General features: G+C 35.6%; 3 protein-coding genes across 5 annotated transcripts in view; 2 read left to right on the forward strand and 1 right to left on the reverse strand.

Moving 5' to 3' along the window:
• The window catches only part of ank1b (ankyrin 1, erythrocytic b), a 109,060-nt gene extending 98,445 nt beyond the window's left edge, over positions 1–10,615 (forward strand). Inside the window, exons 39-43 of one of the 3 annotated variants that reach the window (XM_073824478.1) lie at positions 3,435–4,092; positions 6,076–6,361; positions 6,473–6,553; positions 7,345–7,436; positions 7,591–10,615. In XM_073824478.1, coding sequence (XP_073680579.1) covers positions 3,435–4,092; positions 6,076–6,361; positions 6,473–6,553; positions 7,345–7,413 — 1,094 coding nt within the window. In that variant the 3' untranslated portion in view covers positions 7,414–7,436; positions 7,591–10,615. The remainder of the gene's footprint in view (positions 1–3,434; positions 4,093–6,075; positions 6,362–6,472; positions 6,554–7,344; positions 7,437–7,590) is intronic. The other 2 variants (XM_073824479.1, XM_073824480.1) reach the window with 2 other exon arrangements.
• A 2,173-nt stretch (positions 10,616–12,788) lies between these two features.
• eif4ebp1 (eukaryotic translation initiation factor 4E binding protein 1) lies at positions 12,789–18,615 on the forward strand. Its single transcript, XM_073824386.1, has 4 exons — positions 12,789–12,965; positions 13,066–13,262; positions 15,587–15,781; positions 17,888–18,615. Exons 2-4 carry the CDS (start codon positions 13,127–13,129, stop codon positions 17,917–17,919), a joined length of 363 nt encoding a protein of 120 aa, XP_073680487.1. The 5' UTR covers positions 12,789–12,965; positions 13,066–13,126; the 3' UTR covers positions 17,920–18,615.
• A 277-nt stretch (positions 18,616–18,892) lies between these two features.
• On the reverse strand, positions 18,893–22,178 carry ndr1 (nodal-related 1). Its single transcript, XM_073825186.1, has 3 exons — positions 20,882–22,178; positions 19,137–19,867; positions 18,893–19,045 (listed from the first exon to the last, which is right to left on the reverse strand). The coding sequence occupies exons 1-3, from the start codon at positions 21,165–21,167 to the stop codon at positions 18,893–18,895; spliced, it is 1,170 nt and encodes a 389-aa protein (XP_073681287.1). The 5' UTR covers positions 21,168–22,178.
• Between the last annotated feature and the right edge of the window lie 200 nt (positions 22,179–22,378).

The following is a 22,378-nucleotide window of genomic DNA, read 5'->3' on the forward strand; positions in this document are numbered from 1 at the left end:
AATACTTTTCTTTAATATATACAAGTATGTGTGTATTTATATATACACAGTAAATATACACAGTTTATGTAAACAAAAACTTTTATTTTAGATGTGATTAATCATGATTAATCGTGATTAATCGTTTGGCAGCACTAATATAAATATATACATGTATGTTTGTGTATTTATATATACAGTACAGACCAAAAGTTTGGACACACCTTTTCATTCAAATGAACGAGAAGGTGTGTTCAAACTTTTGGTCTGTACTGTATATTTTTCTGTTTATTAAAGTTTTTACTCTACATTTGTGCAGTTTTCAGTGGCTTAGTGATATTTTTAAATATATATAAATTAATAAATAAATATTTTTTAAATGGGTTTTTATACAAAAACTGCTTTTTTATGTAAAATTCACTTTATAAAAGACCCACATTTCTAACTTTAATTCATGGGGATAACATGGATAATTTCACATGGTTTAGTATAAGATTTTTGCCCATCTTTTGGAAAATCCAGTTTTAAAAGTAAAAAAAAACAACAACTACAAATAACTTTTACCAGTAGGTGGCTGCAGAGCTCCACTATTTGCTATTTGACCACCTGAAAGATATTTTTTCAGTTGAATTCATATCTACAGTACAGACCAAAAGTTTGGACACACCTGAATGAGAAGGTGTGTCCAAACTTTTGGTCTGTAGTGTACATAATAAATATACACAGTACACATACATATAGTATGTAAACATAAACTTTATTTTGGATGCGATTAATTGCGATTAATCTTTTGACAGCCCTGATACTTATATGTATTGTACTTTCATGATATGCTTATAATAGGATCTTAGCAGTACATTTTTGAATATTTTATACTAGGGATGCACCGAAATGAAAATTCTTGGCCGAAACCGAAAAAGAGGAAACCAAGGCCAAAAACCGAAACACCGAAATAATTATGGCAATTATTAGTACCATTGCATTTATGGCTATGACTGCGTACTAATCTTACTAAAATCAAGGCATTGCAATTGCATAAATTAATATTAAAGTTTCAAAGAATAAATCAATTATATTAATTTAAACAATTATTATCAATCAAATATCATGTTACTTAAATGACATATACATATATTTTATAGCCTTTGTTTAAATTGTTATAACACATTATCTTGTGGATGCATCAGTTCACATTTACAACTCTATGTGTTTCTCTTCCAGCAGGAGGCGCTGTCAGATTGGTACACAAAGCAGCGCAGCAAATGACTTTGAAACGTGCATCGCTCATATTTATTCAATGGATAGCCTTTTGAAGTTTCATCGCAATTCTTGTCTTTCAGTCCCCATATTTAAGACCACCTGAAATTATAATTAAGACTTTCTTAACCCCTAAATAAAACTGCAGTTATCAATGAAAATTAAGAGCTTTGTTTAAGGCTTTCAAAAAAAACAACCCTTACACAAAATATGTTTCATTTTTTTCCCACCATGTTCAGGGCACAAGAAAAATATTAGGGCACTAAATTAATATCAGCATATAAAGTCTAATCGTCTCTCATTCATTGTCTCTGAGAGAATGCACGTCAGATGCTGAAAGCACTGTCAGTTTTTACTTTCACTTTAACATATTGCGCAGTTTTCACGTTGCTTGTGTGATATCCATTGGCTCACCTCCATGGTTTAAAACATAAATATTTATAAAAATACAGTATATTGAAAAGACATATCTTTAAAATATTGTGACGTAACACCAACGTAAAGCCATTGTTTTTTACTCACTGAAAGCTACATCTGTCTCGATCTCTGCTCTCATCACTGCAGACACACCCCCTCTTGAAATTTCGGCATTACATGTTTTGCAAATCGCTATCCGTAGGACGTGTTGCTTCAGACAAGCACGTGCAGGCTGCGGTTTCTGTTTGCGTCAACATACTGTTTCGGCCGTGTTGTTTCAGTGATAAAAGTCTTTCGGCCGAAAACCGAAAATGCCCCTTTGGGCATTTGAAAATTTTCGGTGACCGAATATTCGGTGCATCCATATTTTGTACTTGTAGCGAATAAATAAAACATTTTGATGTCGACATGAAATAGAATTTTTATCTAAAATATTTATCTAATTTTTAATGCATATGCTTAATTTATTTACCTTAATAATCTATTAATTATATTATAATGATATTAAAAAGTAGTAATGTTTAATCAAAATGTTTTGATCTTGTAGTGAAAAGCCAGACTTCTTACTGTCTGCCAGACTTCTGTAATCACTTTCATTTGCAAAACCCACATCTCTATCGCTACTTCTGATACATAGCGCCTTTACTTTTTTATTGCTGTTTTTGTGGGTAGAACTAAATTAAGATCTGATTATTATTATAATATTATAATACAGCTGGTTGTAAACTAGATTGCTTTAAAGCAAACAAAAAAAGTGCAAGTAAAGTCAAAATTGTGCGATATAGACTCTCAATTCTGACTTTTTCTCAGAATTGTGATCTAAACTCGCAATTGTTAGTTATAAAGTCAGAATTGCCTGATATAAATTGTAATTTTAACTTTTTTTCTCAGAATTGTGTGATATAAAAGCACAATTGCAGGTTAAGTCAGAATTGTTAGACAAAGTCTCAATTCTGAAAATTTTTTTGCAATTGCGTGGTTACAAACTCGCAATTCTGAATTTTTTCTTAGAATTGCTTGATATAAACTCACAGTTGCGGGTTACAAAGTTAGAATTTCTAGACAAAGTCTCAATTCTGAGAAATAGTTACAATTCTGAGAAATAAAGTCACAATTCTGAGAAATAAAGTCACAATTCTGAGAAATAAGGTCTCAATTCTGAGAAACAAAAGTCAGAACTGTGAGATTGCTTGGTTGCAAACTCTCAATTCTGACTTTTTCTCACAGTTGTGATATAAACTCGCAATTGTGAGTTATGAAGACAGAATTGTGACATAAGCATGATATAAACTCACACAAGCTTCTTTGGCCTGATTTTGTTTATAATGATGTCACTTGCTTTTGCTTAAAGTCTAGCGTTTCTCTTTTGCTCTGCTCCAACAATCAATTTTCAAGCATGATGCACTGTGTCCCATGATTGTAAATTCTGCTTAAAATATATATATTTATACCTCTTCATGCATTAAAGCATCATTGTAAATGCAAATTTTGTTTTGAATAGTTGAAAAAAAAAAAAACAGAATATTCCTTTAAATCTACTTTGAAAGTGGATTGCTTGTGAGTGAACCCAAATCTCACTCTGCAGAATGAACGTTCCGTGGCCCTGTTATTATGCTAATGCTTTGCATTAAAGCACCTCTGTTCACTTATATATCGACAGACTTTGACTGCACCCAGAGCACTGTTCTGCATGACCTTTCTGAGAGGGTCAAGACTCCCCACGTACCCCCACTGTGTCTGTGTGGTGTTAGCGTTGCCTTTCTTGTCTGGCCATCCCTCAGGTTACGGGCTGGTGCAGGAGGAGCTGCTCTCCCCCGCTTCTATGCAGTACAGCCTGCCCTCTCCGCTGGGCGTCGAGCCCTACTGGCAGGAGGTTTCGAGTCTGGAGTGTGCGCCCATTGCCACCACTGAGGAGGACACCATGATGGAGATGTCGGATGTGCAGGTGTGGCCAGCAGGGGTCAGTCCGTCCCTGGTGACCGTTGAGGACTCGTCCCTGGATGGTAGTAGCCGTGCAGATGACTCTGAGGCTAACACATTAAGCCTGCCCTGCAGCAGTTTAGGGAGGCCTAGCAGCGGAGCCAGCGGGGCAAGCGGCTCCATCATGGAGCTAGAGGAGGAGGAGGAGGAAGAGGAGATCGAGGAAGACGACATACAGCACGAGCCGGTGTCGGCAAGCGCAGAAAGGGCGTGGGCCAGCGGCGCTGTACCAAAGGCAAACTACAACGGGCAGGCTGGAGGTCAGAGGTCGGAGGGCAAGAGGACAGAGGTGGCAGCGGCGGCGGGCGGCAGTTTGGCGGGTGTAGCTAGAGGAGGAGGAAAGGGTGGCAAAGGGGCAAGTTCAGAGGAAAAGTTTTCTGTTCTTACAGGGCAACAGCTCTACGCTCAGTTGTGCGAGAGAACCGGACTGACCCGAGCCCTTGAACACAACGGGGACAGGTACGAATTATGTTACATTATAGTTCTGGTACGGACTTCACTATTCTAATAGAATTAGAACCATTGTTAAAAAGAGTTCTGGGTATATAATACTTACAACGAGATATAACCTCACAATTCTGACTTTTTTTCCTCAGCAAGTTTATATCTTTTCCCAGAATTGCATGATATAAAGAAAACCCATGAAAGATTTACTTATTTAAAAAAATCCATAGTTTTATAGGCCTACATATTTTGGACTATAGGGGGTGTCGTTATTTCAATGATGTGAAATGGTTGCACTCAGTGAGCTACTGGCGCTACCTGTTGCTATTTTTACTGCAACACAACTAGGGCTGTCGTGATAACCGCAATATCGCAATACCGCGCTATTGACGTGCATAACCGCAGAGGAATGCAACAACCGCAGCAACCGCGATATTTGCCTGTTTTCTTTTTTCCTAAGGATTTGCCCTTCTCACTTAATGCCTGTGTGCTGAATATTAAATTAATAATAAGTTAGTAATGATAACATAATGTGTTTATTATGAGGCTCAGTAGATATGCACTTAACAAGCCTAAACAGACAGCGAATGAGAGAGAGATCGACTGAGCTTGTGCGATTACCTGCGTCTGTCTTTCAGACCGAGTCAGGTATGTTTGTGAAACTAGCTTGTCATGTCCAAGGAAAGTGAAATCTGTCTTAACATCCATGCTCTGCTGGTCAGCTGAGCCTTTAAAAGTGGCGATTAAAGTTAAAATGATTTCAACTTCGTGTTTCATTACGTCTCTCTTTGAATAAATAAGCGTTTTTGAACGTGTAGTTGAATGAACGGTTTAAAGACTTACTCAAAGATAATAGTCTCTTGCCTCCATCTTGTGGCGTAAAAATGAAACTGCACTCACTGACAGCTCGCCTAGAACACGCAGGTGAAATACTGACAGAAAGTCTCTTGTCCATTCAGATTCGAGGGTGCGCGCTAACTGATGTATGTACGAAGATTTCAGATGCAAAGCCTCTAAATATGTCTGACATTTTTCTTCAAAATTTGCATTTCTTTCTGGCTAGGTTTCTATGTAAGTACTGTTTACTTCACTTCATGTATCAACGCGATTTGGTTTCGGTTTACTTCACTTCATGTGTCAACGCGATTTGGTTTCGGTTTATTGATTTCTGAATATGACCTTACATTGTAACAGCCTACACACAATTATATATATATATATATATATATGGCGGTAATACCGCATACCGCGCTACTGAGCCACTCAAAATTACCGCAAGGGAAATTCCTTAACCGCGACAGCCCTAAACACAACTCAGTAAATAAAATACTGCTAAGATGCCACATTGTGTGGCTTTTGGTTGTAATTTTCAGTCAATGGGCAACAAGAGAAGCAATGAAAGACTTCACTACTGTTCCTATCTGTAAGAAGAGGAGAAAAGAATGGGAAGATGCCTTTGGGTGAATAAAACCTAAAGACCTGCGTCTTTGTTCTTTCCACTTTAGCCCTGATGCCTTTGAGGCTTTTAGTAGACCACAGCTACTGAAAGAGCTTACAAATGGCAGAGACAAGAAATGCTAGATGCCATCCTAGCAGGATGTAAACATGCCAACACTTGTCATGATGCTGCTGCCTCTGACAGAGTTTTTCAGCGTGGATTTTACTCGATATCCAGGGGTGTTTAGAATCCTTATGGGGAAAATCTGTGATACAGCATTTGGTTTAAGCCTATGCTCATAGAGAGTTGTGTTGCAGTAAAAATAGCAACAGAATCCATGAAATAATGGCGCCCCCCCACAGTCAAAAATATGTATAAAACTATGTGGATTTTTTAAATAACGTAAACTTTCATGGGTTTTCTACTATGTATTTCAGTAAGAGACATAATTTATGTTATATTAAGCCATACAAGTCTTAATACACAGGGTTCATTTTAAAACTTTAAACAACTCTTTTGTCAGACAACTTTATACCATCTTTGTCTATCCCTCTTTGCAGGCTCGGCGGCGGTGCCTTCCAGCCTTACTCGCAGGAGAAAGAGTCCCTCCACAGCTGGTCCCAACCCAAAGCGAGGCAGACCATGGAGGCCATGATGTCATCGTCCCAGGACCACAATCAGTCACGTGTAGCACAGGAGGCTCTACTTACACCGGTATGTGATACAGGCCATTCGGAGGTCCTGCGGGGGCGTCTGCTGGGCACTCAGCCCTTTGATAAAGGGCTGGGCTTCTCCCATCAGGAGGGGGAATTTCAGGCATGGGACCAGGACAGACGGAAGGCACAGGTGTGTCCCCTGGGCCTGTCCAGTCTGAGAAAAGAGCATGTTTTTGGGCACAGTCTTGATGTCAATTACTTGGTAATGATTATTAATCCAACTATTATTCCCTCCTTGCAGAAGGATGATCCAGTAGATCTCACTGGTGATCATCTACATGAAGAGCAGTTCACTGATGAGCATGGGAATGTTGTGAACAAGGTCTGTTTTTCTGTTTGCTGTTTCATTGCCTTGGCTTTATAAGGTTCTGTCTGCATTCTAAACTGTTTTGAGATATTGAGCCTCAAAATGTTTGGGTTCCATAGACTTCTGTAGGTAGAACCCTTTTTGTTTTCTAAAAAAAAGGCCCAAAATGTAGACAGCATACAAAAGAAACATCACTTAATGTAAATAAGTTACAGATAGAACCTTAAAGGGGTAGTTCACCCAAAAATGAAAATTACCCCATGATTTAATGTCCCTCAAGACATCCTATATATACATGACTTTCTTCTTTCAGATGAACACAGTTGGACTTATATTAAAAAATATCATGCCTCTTCCAAGCTTTATAATGGCAGTGAATGGGTGTTGAGATTTTGAAGTCCAATAAAGTACATCCATCTATCATAAAAAGTACTCCACACAGCTCCAGGGAGTTAATAGAGGCCTTCTGAAGCAAATTGACATGCATACTACAGTGGAAACTAGAGATTAATATTTATACATTTTTAAATATGGATATTTTTCTTACACAAACGCATCAATTCAATTCAGAAGTCGTGTGGAGCATGCTTTTTGATGAATTGATGCATTTTACTAAACTTCAAAATCTCAACACCCATTCACTGCCATTACATTGGCAGGAAAAAGCAACAATTTTTTATAATATATCTCTGATGTAATATAGCTGTGAATAAAACATGGAATCAACTATACCTTTTGCCTATACAGTTCGCATATGCCTTACCGTCTTTTCATTTGTCTCTGTCCTCTCTCCTTCTTTTCTCTAGTTGGGCATGGATGTGAAAAGGGATGTCCAGACCGTGAAGCACTCCAGTCTACGGAGAGTAAAGCACTGAAACAAACACAAACTGTCCTAAAGGTACGGTTACGGGACAGGTAAAATGATTGGTGTAGTACATAAGAACAACTTTTAAACCCACGGGGCAAGCTAGCTTTGCTAAATTTGAGTGATACAACCATCAGACAATGTCTCTTTGAAGGAGCCGTTTGCTCATGAAGGATTGCTCTTCCAGGGTCGAACATCCACTGCCAAATCATCCTTCACCTACGCACGACTGGGAGACAGGACGAGACATGGAGCGATGATGGGAAAAAATAAAATAAAAAAACAAGCAGGAAAACAAGAACACATCGCGCCCAAATCCTACAGTCAAGCAGCAAGGAAAACAACAAGGAGAAGGAGTTCTCTACCTGTAGTTTTGTAACATTTTTAACGAAGAAAAAAAGAAACACACAGTACAACTAGCATAGGGCATGAACTTTTTATACAAAACGTGAGGAAAACCACCAAAAAAAAGCAACAAAAGTGCTTCCTGTCAACTGTAAACGCATGACTGACTGCTGGTGCATGACCTATGAGCTGTCATTATCTAAAAAACTGAAGGGGTACAAGGTAAAGGGCCGTTCCAGGACTGGCAGCGGGGAGGGACCTTCGATCTTGAAAACGAAAGACTCTCGAAGAGTCTCGGGAACACAACAGCCCAAAAAAAGCAACAGTTCTTTATTTTGTCAAATTGATTGTCATTACACAGCAGCATAGTGAACTCTAAACCCGTCACGTCATTTCCCACAGGCCCTTTATCCTGTTATTCAATGTGATATATGCACTCTAATGCTATGTGAATTTGCGTCGGTGTGTGTGCGTATGTGTGTCGGTATCTAACGCATGTGTACTCGCTTCTGGCTTGGTACTGAGCTTCTTTTCTGGATCGGTCAGAGCTTATTTGGGAATGACAACAAGCCACTGTGCTCTCCTGCTCGTGAGCGTCCGCGTTCATTTCTGTTTTGTGAAGCGTATCCGTGTTCCTTTGAACTGTCAGCCACCTTTACTTTTATATCTCTTGTTTGGAATTACAAGCCCCCCAAACTGATGTGTCGCAGGTAGTGTAGCTTTGTAACACCCAAAATGGCAACCTAAGGAGGGCAAGTGCTTTCTCTGTCTGACAGTTCACAACCTCTAACCTACCGACCCATCCGTTCATCCACATTTGTAGCTCAGCTGCTCGACTAAAACCGCCATGTCGGACCGATTTCAGACTAATGTAGCATTGCATGCTGGTTAACACCGCTTTTCATGCTGTTCTTTCAGGTCCACACTAGGTCTGAGTGTTTTTATTTATTTTCTATTTATCAAGTTGTGCTGGTGATAAAAACAAAACTAAACTAAACTAAAAAAAAAAAAAAACGATTGTAGCTGTGACTTGTGGGGCTTGGGGACTATCTCTGAGTAAATGCCTTTGTAATGTTTGGGATTTCAGATGGAGTTAGACAAGGAAGCGTTTTTTTGCTCTTCGATTATTCTTTTTTCATTTAGATGTACAGACCGACAAATATACAGACAGCACTGTGAAAGTCCACCTTAATTGACCCCTTAACTGTGAACTCACAACTGTCTGTCTCACTTTTTGGCTTCAAATGTCTCACTTTTACTTAAGGTTATACGCGAAGCTAAAAACTAGCTTACTTCTATTGCGACTTCACGTTACCAATTCCCTCTTAACGTCATTCGCATGTGCTTTTTTGTTTTTTAGTTGTATGCTTTATTTTTGACTACGAAAGAGCCCAAACATCCACAAAAACTCTTGAAGTATAGTCTACCAAAGCAATAATATCAAACCTGCTGCAACAGTTGGAATACTGCGTTGTTGTCGGTGTGTGTGTGTGCGTGTGTTTTTCCGTCTACGAGCGCTTGTGTGTTCAGTATATACTGTATTAACCCGACATTTTAGTAGCATTTGTAAGACGTATACGATTCAAGAGATATAACAGCATGCATGAGTATCTCACACCGTATGCAATTACGTGATCTACATGCCAACTCGAGTTCACTGAACGGTAGCTGTTTCACTTTACCGGACAAGGATTCTTTGAACGGCTGGCAAGCATAATGAAATCAGGTACGGTGCTCAGCATTTAATCACAGCACAGTAGCTTACATAGTCAGGAGCACACCGTGATATACTGGCTCACATTTGTGTAGTTTTAAGTTGAACAAATGAGTGAGTGAGTGAATGAATAAATTAACTTAGCCTATCCTCCAAACTAAAAATTGATGGAATGCATGGACAATTGGACGAATGACAATGATTGTACTTTCATATTTAAAAACAAAAATGTTTAATCAGATCCTAGTGTTTCTGTTTCTTTCATGAAATGGTGTGCTCTGTGAGACTGCACACGTCCCTAATTCGCATTAAAACCCTCATGAGTTTTGCCTTCACTGTATATTGTTTTCTATAGTTCACTCAGGTTTACGTTGACAGATGATTTCTCTTCCATTATTGTAGTTAATACACGGAACAAATCCTACATCCACTCAAAGGAGTATACGGATTTTAAGAGGAGTTGGAAAAGTAACCTCAGCATGAAGGACATGGATATGATGGTTTAATATCCTATCGCTGCTGTAATTGTTGACCGAGATATACAATTCCTGAAAACAAAGGGGTAAAGAAGATCATTTTATTTCTTTATCTATCCATTTATTTCTTTATGGATTGTTTAAGGAACAAAGCGATTTGCCATTGCAGTCATTATGTATTAAAAAAAGAGTTTATGTACGATGTTTAACTGTTGCAAAAATAGACTTCACCTATACTCCTTTAGAATGGATAAATGACAATATAAACGCAATATCATATTACTCTGTACTAAGGAATGCAACTGCGCACATGCACAGAAAAAGATGTTTTTAATAAAGAATATATGTATAAATATATGACGAACTATATTTAATTAGAATGCTATGCACCCTTATTAGAGTTGTTATGGTTGTACTTTAAGTATATTAGTTAGACTCCAGTCATACATACATGCCCATGTCATGGGGAATGTAGAGGCTTTGTAGCTATTTGAACATGTTTTCATTTCCTTTTTTTATTATTATTGTAACGGAGAGAGGAAATACGAACATTGAATATGTATACAAGCCTTTTATTCAGATTCATTCTGATATGAAGATATGTATAGATCATTTACCCTGCACACCAGCTCAGATCATTTACAAAAATTAATAAAGAAAGATGTGACATATTGTGACACTGTGTGCGTGTGTAAGAGAATGTGCCAAATATTACTGACATACGCTTTTATCCACCTTTTTCTTCTGGTAAGAGTGGGCATTGCCATTTGTACATTTTATGGGTCTGGCTTCCGGTCTCATCGCCTGTATACAAACCAGCTGGTTTTGCTGCTTGATATTGCAAATTGGTGTTTTACCATATAATTTTATTGTATTGTCTTAATAATGAACACACTGGTTTGTAATGCAAACAGTTTTACCATACTGCAAGCGTTGTGTTTCTCCTTATTTCCCTATAGCTGCTAACAAACCAGAAGTCTGACCCATAGGCTTGCTTCCCCATTGAGGAAAAAGGTGGCTGAGGAAAAATCTAACGTTAGCTGAGGCACTTGAGCAATTGTGAAAAATAGAAACATTTTATTATGTCTGTTATAATTTTTTTTTTTTATGTTTTATGTACATTGTGGGTTTTGTCAGATAGTTTGTAAACTGTCGACAAAAAAGGATGAGATGGCTTGCTAGGCATAATGTGCAATTATAAATCTAATATTAATGTAAAATAATTACTGAGCGGAGACTACAGGATGTGTCAAACTATTTTTTTTTTTAGTTCTGTCTTGTCACCATAATCATACAGAAAATCTTATGGTGTTGATATTTTGCATATTGAGTGGTATCTAAAAATCAAATTTTTGGAATTTTGTTTTTGTGTAACATGTACATACTTCTAGAAAATTAATTAGGAATTTTAAGCATTTTTACACAATGTGTGAAATTTTAAAATATTCTAAAAAACTAAGTAACTCTAAAAATAATTTTGTTAAAGTTAAGAGAAAACCAAAATTTCTTAGTTGCCTAAAGAAAATTAACTAGGGATTTTAAACATTTTTACAGAATGTGTGATATTTTAAAATATTCTAAAATAACTGCTAATTAACTTTTTAAAAATAATTTTGTTAAAGGAACACTCAACTTTTTTTGGAAATAGGCTCTTTTTTTTTTTTTTTTTGGAGAATGAGTCTATTTCCAAAAAAAGTGGAGTGTTCCTTTAAAGTTAAGAGAAAATCAAACCGAATTTTGTTTTTGTGTTATATCTCTAAGTAATTTCTTAATTGCTTAAAGAAAATTAATTAGGAGTTTCAAACATTTTTATAGAATGTGTGATATTTTTAAATAATAAAAAATAACTTATAAGTAACTTTTAAAAATAATTTTGTTAAAGTTAAGAAAATTTATTAGGAATTTCAAACATTTTTCCAAAATGTGTGATATTTAAAAAATTCTAAAATAACTAATAAGTAACTTCTTAAAAATTATTTTGTTTAAAATAAGAGAAAATCTAACTGAATTTTGTTTTTGTGTTACATCTCTAAGTAATTTCATAAGTGCTTAAAGAAAATTAATAAGGCATTTCAAACATTTTTACAAAATGTGTGATATTTAAAAAAAAATCTAAAATAACTAATAAGTAACTTTTTAAAAATAATTTTGTTAAAATTAAGGGAAAATCAAACAGAATTTTGTTTTTGTCTTACATTTCTATGTTATTTCTTAAATACTTAAAGCAAATTCATTGTGAATTTTAAACATTTTTAAAGAATGTGATATTTTAAAATATTCTAAAATAAACAATTTGGTTAAAGTTGAGGGAAAATCAAATGGAATTTTGTTTTTGTGTAACATGTACATACTTCTAGAAAATTAATTAGGAATTTTAAGCATTTTTACACAATGTGTGAAATTTTAAAATATTCTAAAAAACTAAGTAACTCTAAAAATAATTTTGTTTAAGTTAAGAGAAAATCAAACTGGATTTTGTTTTTGTTTTACATCTCTGAGTAATTTCTTATTTACTTAATTTTAAACATTTTTATAGAATGCCTGATATTGTAAAATATTCTAAAATAACTACTAAGTAACTTTTTAAAAAATAATTTTGTTAAAATTAAGAGAAAATCAAGCTGAATTTTGTTTTTGTGTTTCATCTCTTAAGTAATTTCGTTGGAAATGGTGCCATTAAAGTATACGAATGCCAAGTAAAGTTTTGTCAATGAATCAGTGTAACGGAAACAACTCGTGTAAACATCGAAAAAACTACATTTCCCATCATGCTCTTTGCAATACCGCCGAACACCAGTGGGGGCTCCGTTGCACCAATCCTCCGTTTTAAATAGCCCTTTCCTGCTCGTGTTTTGTTGAGTGCGTGGTGTGTGTGCATGAGGGAGTGAGAGAGAAAACGTGGTCACGGAGAAGCCTAGCATTTTAGCTAGTTTGCGAGAGTGAGTGTGTGAATGAGGTGTTATACAGGCTCAAATATTTACTATTATTTATTTTTGTATGTAGAAAAGTTTGCCACAAACGGACAAGGTAAATAATTCTACAAAGTGACTTTATACCGAACTGCTGCTAATATATACATTTTTTTCCGGTGAAATTCGAGCATAACTGTTTTATTTTTCTTTTCAAGGTGCAAAGACACTATTCGATACAGACAGCTGACTGAATTTGTGATTGCACTAGTGTTGAAAATGTCCATGGGCAGTCAGAAGACCACCAGTCAGGCAATTCCGACCACCAGACGAGTCACAATCAACGATGCGGCCCATATGCCTCATGATTACTCTACAACGCCCGGAGGGACCCTTTTTAGCACGACTCCTGGAGGTAAATGTCACGAACTTGCAGATGAATCTTATGTGGGCATTCGCAGCTGTCGCAGTGCATGCATTGTTTTTGTTTTGACCGCGACATAGCGATGCATCTCGGCGCTCGCATTGTCTTTGTGCTTGACAGACTGCGGTGCGCTTGCTCACAACGCTCCTGTTTGTCTTGTACTGTTTGCCGTTTAACTGTACATGTGAAGGGGTAATAAATTCAGGAATGTTATCGTCCCCGCGAGAAGAACATTGTTTTATTGACACGACGGCAGCCGTTAAAAGTCTAGTATTTGTTTTGTTAAACAAGGTTCTGCTGGTCTACACAGACGTTGAAATAATGTTCAAATAGAAAATTCTAAAGCTAAAAATAGAAACTGATTAATTCACGTATAAAATTAAATAATTATACGTTTTGAATAAGAAGGTTATTTCATTACAAACCCGTTTGACCATTAAAAATGTTGGATATTATATTTTTAAAATCACTAAAGATGTCATCATGGCCTTGAACGACCTTCAAGTGTATTTTGGACATGTGTTTTAATATACATGATATTAATGACTTTTTCACTTTTTGAAGACGAATTAAACATTTTAGTTATTGTTTTTGTTTTTTTTGTTTTTTTGATTTCCAGGATTATCTGGAAAAATAGAACCATTCTGTCATGTCTGTTAATGTTATTTATTTTGTGTGTTTTATGTACATTGTGGGTTTTGTCAGATGACAGTTTGTAAACAGTCGACAAAAGAGGACATGACGGCTCTCGAGGCATGTGACTCTTGTTTTCCCGTTGTAAATGGCCACTTCTGCTTTTCTAGTGCAAAAGGAGGGCTATTCTTATTATTGTGAACTGTGTGTCAATCACTGTTTGTCCAGATCATTAATTTAGCCATCATGTAACACTCAATAGATGCATGACAAAAAATCCTGCTACCAGTCAAAGGTTTTTAAACTGTAAAATTTTTAATGTTTTTTTTCTTAAGGAAGTCTCAATTGCTCACCAAGCCTGCATTCATTTTTTTTATCCACAATGCAGCACAAGCTGTAATATTGTGAAATATTTTTCCTATTTGGATTATATTTAAAAATGTTATTTATTCCTGTGATTTCAAAGTTGAATTTTCAGCATCGTTACTCCAGTCTTCAGTGTCACATGATGTTTTAAAAAATCATTGGAATATGCTGATTTGCTATTTAAGAAACATGTTTTTTTATTATAAGTATTTAAAACGGTTGAGTATTTTTTTAGGGTTCTTTGATGAACAGACATGTCAGAAGATCAGCATTTATCTGAAATAAAAAGCTTTTGTAAAATGCACCATACCATTCATAAGCTTGGAGTCTATAACTTTATTTTGAAGAAATAATAGAAATGAATACTTTTATTTAGCAAGGATGCTTTAAATTGGTTAAAAGTGATTGATAATGTTACAAAAATATTTTTCTTTCAGATAAATGAAAGTGAAATTCTATTCTAAGAAACCTGAAAAAAAATCTACTCTGTTGTTTTCAACATAATAAATGTTTTTGAGCAGTAAATCAGAATAAAGAATTGAAATCACGGGAATAAATTACTTTAAAATATATTCAAAAAACAGTTAAGTAGTAAAAATACTTTTAAATTTGACTGTTTTTGCTGTGCTTTGGATCAAGTAAATGCAGGCTTGGTAATCAGAAGGGACATCTTTAAAAAAAAACATCCTTAAAAATCTTACTGTTCAAAAACTTTTGACTGGTAGTGTATATCATGCTTGATTTCTATGCAAAAATCAATGGTATGTTTATAGGTTTTGGGCTGTTGTTTATACCATAATACACTCATTGAGCTTGACCTTATTGAGAGAGAGAGAGAGAGAGAGAGAGAGAGAGAGAGAGAGAGAGAGAGAGAGAGAGAGAGAGAGAGAGAGAGAGAGTGTGTGTGTGTGTGTGTGTGAGTGTGTGAGTGTGACGGTTCACAGTAGGTTCAACAGGGTTGATAGGAGGAGAGCTGATAGTATGTTCTCACTACTCCTTTTCAACTTGTGCTTTTCTGTTCTGATAAGGAAAAAATGTTAAAGTAGAAAAATAGTTGTCAAACATTGACACTTCACAAAGCTCAACTTTCAGTGACGCAACTCCTGAGTGTTGTAAACTGCACGTTGTAGGAACATGTTTAGACATGTTTGGATCGGATGCAAACTGCAATACTAACATGGCACAGACCGAACGCACCTGGCTGGCCTTCATGTTTTCACAGGCTTGTCGGTCAACTTTGCTCTTGTAGCCTGTTATAGCACCTTCGTTTCCTTCCCATAAAATAATCTTGGTTTGATTGCTGAATTGCTATATAGGAACCCGGATCATCTATGACCGAAAGTTCTTGCTGGACTGTCGCAGCTCCCCATTGGCCCGTACGCCGCCCTGCTGCCTCCCTGACATTCCTGGGGTGACCAGTCCTGCTTCGGTCACCATGAATAATGACAAGGCCTACCCCAAACAGATTGTCAATAATAACAGCATCAGCCCCCTGGCGGAAAAGAGCGCAGGTAAATGTGCACTGCAGCTAAATTTGTTGTTAACCATGTAAAGCTCTGATATATGTAATAATTAAATTTTATAATATTTATAGTGATTAAAATGTATAACAATAAAATATAATAACAATAAAATGCATTATTTTAAAATTTTATATTTTGAAGCACTGAAGCTATTTGTTATTTATAACCATGTAAAGCCTGACATAAAATAATTACATTTTATAATATATATAATAATGAAATATAATAACAATAAAATGCATGTTGTTTAATAATAATACAAATGTATATTATTTTACAATAATAACATTTATAGTCTAAAAATATTTAGTGCAGGTAAATGTACACTGAAATTATTTATTATTAAATACCTATGTAACACCTGACATTTGAAATTAATTAAATTTGTATGTCTAATAATAATATGATAACAATAAAATGGGTATTGTTTTAAAATAAAGTATGTTATTTTACAATAATAATTTATGCTCTAAAAATATTTAGTGCCGGTAAATGTACACTAAAGCTGAAACTTACTGAGCATGTAAAGCTTGACCTATGAAATAATATTTCATATAATTACATTTATAATAATAAAATATGACAATAAAATGCATATTGTTTTATAATAATAAAAAATGTATATTATTTTAGAATAATAGTTAATAGTTTAAAATAATTATCGCTGGTAAATGTGCACTCAGGCTAAAATTTGTTATTAACCATGTAAAGCCTGACATATGAAATAATTAATTTTATAATATTTATAATGAAAAATATAACGATAACAAAATGCATATTGTTTTATAATAATAATGAAAATGGATGTTTTTTACACTAATAAAATGTATAGTCTAAAAATATTAAGCGCAGGTAAATGTGCACTGAATCTAAAATTTATAAAATATGATATAATTAAACTTTATTATAATAAAATATAATGGTAACAATAAAATGCATATTGTTTTATAATGATGAAAATGTATATTATTTTACAATTTATAGTCTAAAAACATTTAGCATGACATATGATTTTATAATATTTATAATAATAAAATATGATAAATATATTGTTTTACAATATTGTCATTTTATTCACTAATAAAATATTAACTCTAAATATATTTAGCACTGTTTGAATATGCAGTGAATCTAAAATTTATTAACCATGTAAAGCATGACATGAAATTAAATTTGATATTTATAATAATATAAAATTTGCTATTGAACAGGACATTAGTAATTTGCATAACTTTTATATGAAAATATAATGATAACAATATAATATTTTTTATAATAAAAATGTATATTATTTAATAAAATTATAGTCTGAAAAAATATTTAGCGCAGGTAAATGTGGACTGAAGCTAAAATGTATTAACCATGTAAAGTCTGACATGAAATAGTTTATAATATTTATAATAAAAAATACAATGATAATAATAAAATGCATATCGTTTTATAATAATAAAAATGTATTGTTTTACAATAATAAAATATATAGTCTAAAAATATATTTAAATAAAACCCTTTAAACAAAATACCCCAAAAAATCATCTTAGTGTTTTTTTGTATAGTATGATGGATCTTACACTGAGGAAAAAAACACCTCAGCTTTATTCAGAGACCTAAACCGAGCAAAAACTTGCAAGTTAGTGATATTTGTATGTATGTAAATATTAGTTTAACAGATTACTTGCATATAAAATGCATATAAATATCAGTTATCATTTTATGTCTCCCAATAGTGTTTTATTAAGATGTTATTTAAACTTTATTGTCCTCAGAAACTCGATGTGTCATATTTAATACTCACATTTTAGCCTGATTTTTGTAAGAATGGTGTATGGATAATCGGTTCAGTCTAGTAAGTGTTCATCTTGAAATATCACTAACAATATAGTTATACTTGTGTGTACTTTATAAAAATCATGAAAGATTTCACAGCAAAACAACACATGTACCATGACCGAAAGATCATTTACTTACTGAAAAAAGACGTTTTGATCACATTTACAACTTGAAGGGAAAATGTGTTTATCAAATATTATACAATAGGCTTTATAGAGTTAAATATATATTCAACACGCATTAATTTTGTTCTGTGATTTTAAGGGGACGATGCCCAGTTTGAAATGGACATCTAACTACAATAGAGGACCTGCTACCCGAAGGAGGCGACGACTGTAACAAATATTACTGTGATGATAACTGTTCCCTGAGAGGATAATGCACAGAAGACTTCTACTTCCATGTCATCTGTCTTTTTTCTTTCGTTTGTCTGCTGTCTAAATGATATTTTCTTTTCCCGTAACGATGCTGTCGTTCAAGACGCGCACAAAGCCATTACTTTAGATTCTCGACATCAGCTAACACTGTTGTGCCTGAAAGAGCCACTATCTCCGATGTCAGATAGTGCATCCCAAGCACATTGATGATGCAGCTCTACTTCTGCCTAAGACATGGAGGACATCTCACAGACCACCATGTGACATTATTTGTTCATACAGTTTTGTGTAGATTTACAGAACGGTCTGTAGAGGGAGCAACGGTTCTGGACTTGGTGTTTTTTTTTTTTTTTTTCATCAACAATCATGTGGAGGAAATCCAGATGACAACTCTTAGAAATTAAGCATAATCAGTGAATTTGACCACTTTCCATTTCAGCATTGATAGTTTTTGTAATGTAAAATCTAATTTCTGTTTATTCTAATAAGTATGGTTACCTGAAATGTCATTCAACAGAATGTAAAATGCCTTTTTTGTTATTTGGCTGTAACGTTATCTAAAACTGCCCTGTTATTTCTGAAGAGACATTTAAGCATTAAAAAATTCAATAAACACCAGAGAATTGAGATGCGTTTTTCTTTTCCATCTGCTCAAAAACAAACAAAACAACCCACGTATTATCATTATGAAAACACTTTATTACATTTGGTCATTTACATACTCTACTATTTACAAATTAGGCAAACACAAAGCATTAAGTAATGCAGGTGCCTCCAAGGGAAAATACTGTACAATTTAAAGCAATTTATCTTCATTTGTGCTTAAATAGGTTTCTGGATTTAAGGAACGTATCCAAAGTGCTGGTGTTGAGTTCATTTTTGGTTCGGAGGCTCAGTGGCAGCCACATTCTCCAACAACCATGCCTTCGTGGTGCCTCATGACCATCTTGCCGTTCTCGTAGTAGAGCATTGAGAGTGGAGCCAGACGGGTGGGAACGCAGGACAAGCATGGGACGCGATCTGGGTGGTGTAGTTTCAAAAGACTCTGCAAATGAGAAGACAAACAAACATTAGGATCAGTCTGGAAAAGAGTAAACGTTTTAATTGCAAGCTTTAAAGATATAAAAGATTCTTACCTGCATGTAGGCATGGTTGGTTGGGGTGAAGGACTCATCTACAGGTGTAGGACAGCTACCTTCACAACGATAGGCATTGTACCTCTTTGGATACACAATCCAGTCGCTCCATCCAATCTGATCGAAGTCCACCCACATGTCCACCTTCCTACAGAGGGATTTTTTCTCTCCTTCATCTTGTGGAACATCTGGAATCAGGCTAGCTGCTGCATCACGCACTCTGTCGTCAGTCCGGTGGTTTCTTCTGTGACGCCGAGGCGCAGGTTCACCTCCACCACCGGCCCGGTCCAGAGCTACGTACTTGGAGTGCTCTGCGGTCTGGATGAGGGTGGACGTCTTCGCCCTGTTCTGCTTGGAGTAAACCACCATCATGACCCTGTTGGCTCCTTGATGGCTCTCAGAACTTGCTGGCATCTGAACGGGTTCCTCCAAGAACATGGTTTCACCTTGGTGCAACCAGTAGTTGAGCAGTGCTGTGATGTTGAAGACCCTCCAGGAGGAATGGGATGCTGAATCGATTGGTTTGGCTTTCACAGCGCCAAGGTGAATCCGCACTTCATCGCAGGGGCTTCGTTCGCACTCACGTTTGGATGCGTGATAGATGTCCACTTCCATCTCAGAGGCGAGTTCTGGAAGTCGAATGCGGAGCTCTGAGCGCTGGACGTTGTCGCTTGCTGATATGGAGGACATGTCGAACGTCACGGCTAGTTTGTCACCAACCTGATGGAAAGCTGCAAAATATTTGGAGAAGAAATTAGTGAGCAGACAGTTAAACAGTCTGGAGAGGATAAGTGATGTGTGGTGCTTAATTATCTTAGAGGATGTTTTCACACATGGCAACATTCGGGACAAGCAATTAATAAAGTAGAATGTTCTTATTGTTTAGATGTGTATTGCTGGCCAAGTCGCTTTGAAACCGACGTCTTGAAGCTAATACACACGCTGACTAATAAGCATAATACATGACTTGGCTAATAGCCAAGAACCAGCTAAACTACTAGCTATCAAATTATTTTCCCCAGGGGGTCTTGTGTAAACCTGAGGAGATTTGTTTTGTGATAATGACCGGCGGGTGACTTTAAATAGTGGCTCTTAACACGGCTACTTACTAACTAAACAAACAGATGAATGTAAATAAAGCCTTGTTTTAAATTATTTACATTTAGATTTGACTGCTGAAAATTTGCTTATATATCCTTTTTTCGTTTTAATTCAATTGAGTATCATTTTTAATATCTAAAATGTGACCCTGAACCACAAAACCAGTCTTTAGTAGCACAGGTATGTTTGTAGCAATAGCCAACAATACATTGTAGCCTATGGGTCAAATTGTTTTTTTCTTTTATGCCAAAATCATTATGATATTAAGTAAAGACCATGTTCTATGAAGATATTTTGTAAAAATCCTACCTTAAATATATCACGACTTTATTTTTGATTAGTAATATGCAATGCTAAGAACTTCATTTGGACAACTTTAAAGGTGATTTTTTTGCACGTCCTATCCTAACAAACCATATCTCAATGGAAAGCCTATTTATTTAGCTTTCAGATTTATATTTTTATTTAGAACACTGACCAAAATTTTTCACTTGTTTTGTGGTCCAGGGTCACAAATTGTCTAAAAAGTAAACAAAATATCGGCAGGCTATTGTAAAACGTTATAGTGTTAATGTATAATGTAAAATTAATTAATTTAAAAATAATAATAATTAAAAAAAATACGTATTTATGTATATACTCACTCTTGGCGACGAGACTCAAGACCGAATCGGACTCGTAAAGAGTCGGATTTTCGTGGCTCATATGCTTGTCGTCTCCAATCAGAAGTGTCCGGTAGAGGTGCAGCATATACAGCGGATATCTGTTCGTGTGTCGGCTGTGACCCGCCTGACCTCCGCCGTTCCTGCCAGGTGCTCGCATCCTGCTCCTGAAGGCTTCGTGGAATCCGGGAAACGACACTGTGGAGCTCACCAGACTGACACAGAGCACAAGAACCGCGCTCAGGACCCCGCAGGTAAACCGGCTCATGTCAAATCTAGGTTGTAATACACCACGCTGAGGAGAAAGACAGTCCCTGAGATCTTTCTCCTACACCGTCCTCTGGAAAGTGAATTTCATGAGTGCTGACTGGCCATCTAAGTTCACTTATAGAAACTTGCAGTCTTTTGATGGTCTGTGAGGTCCTTTGGGTCTTTGAAGTGGCCCTGTGATCCTTAAAGGGATACATGTCCCTGGGTCGTCGTGGATCGAAACCAACGGTCTTTTGTGCGTCGAAAGGTGTGAAAACTTTAATTCTTCTCCTCGGGCGCTGTGTATTGGAGGTCTTTTGAAAATGTACTTAAACAATAATATTAGTGGACTACATTTGTTCATCAATGTCACTTTGATTAAAAGGAGAAAAACACCCCGACTGCTGGATTATTTCTTAGTTTGAATGAAAATAGGGGAAGCTAATTTGTTTCTATCTGTCAGAAGAACATAAAAATAGTAATTATGTCATTGAAAATCTCCACAATACTGTAACGGCAAACATTTCTGACATGTTACCGCCTCATTTGACTGCTTGATTTTACAAATTACAGCATGTCGTGACAATATTCTTATGGAGGAGTGTTATCGACTCCAGGAAAACCTCTCTCTTCTTTAATAGGGGGCGATGTATGCATGTAGCCTAAATATAAAACCTATTTAATAATCTATAGACCTATTGTATTTAAGACCGGTATGTCAATTAAAAACATGATTTATTTTTAAAATTCATCATTAGCAAATCGTGACATAAGCCTACCATATGAACAATGAATTATTAAATGAATTACCTCCAGACTAAGAAGTATAGGCATAACCTGTTCGAATATTTCCAGTCATGTTTTCTGGAATCATACAAAATTGTGATTTCGATTGAGAAAGGCTGTAATAAGAATTAGAAACATTTTAGTACTGAATATGAATAAGGAATATGTTATTTTTCAACCCAAATGCTGAGTTGAGTCAGCTGGGCAATTTTATTGGGTTGTTTTTAATATTTTTACCCAGGTGCTGGGTAGATTTTCTGCATGTTTTTAAATGCTGGGTTCAGCGTGTTGGGTCATTTTTATTGGGATATTTTTAATATTTTTTTGTAACTAAATTGCTGGGTCATTTTTAATGGATTAATAAATATTGCAACACTTTTTTGCGGGCTTTTTGCGTCCTCTACAGGAGAGAGCGATTCTCAGCACCGACTTTGGTGCACTTCT

Source organism: Garra rufa, chromosome 19 (genome assembly GCF_049309525.1).
Source record: "Garra rufa chromosome 19, GarRuf1.0, whole genome shotgun sequence".
Taxonomy (NCBI): domain Eukaryota; kingdom Metazoa; phylum Chordata; class Actinopteri; order Cypriniformes; family Cyprinidae; genus Garra; species Garra rufa.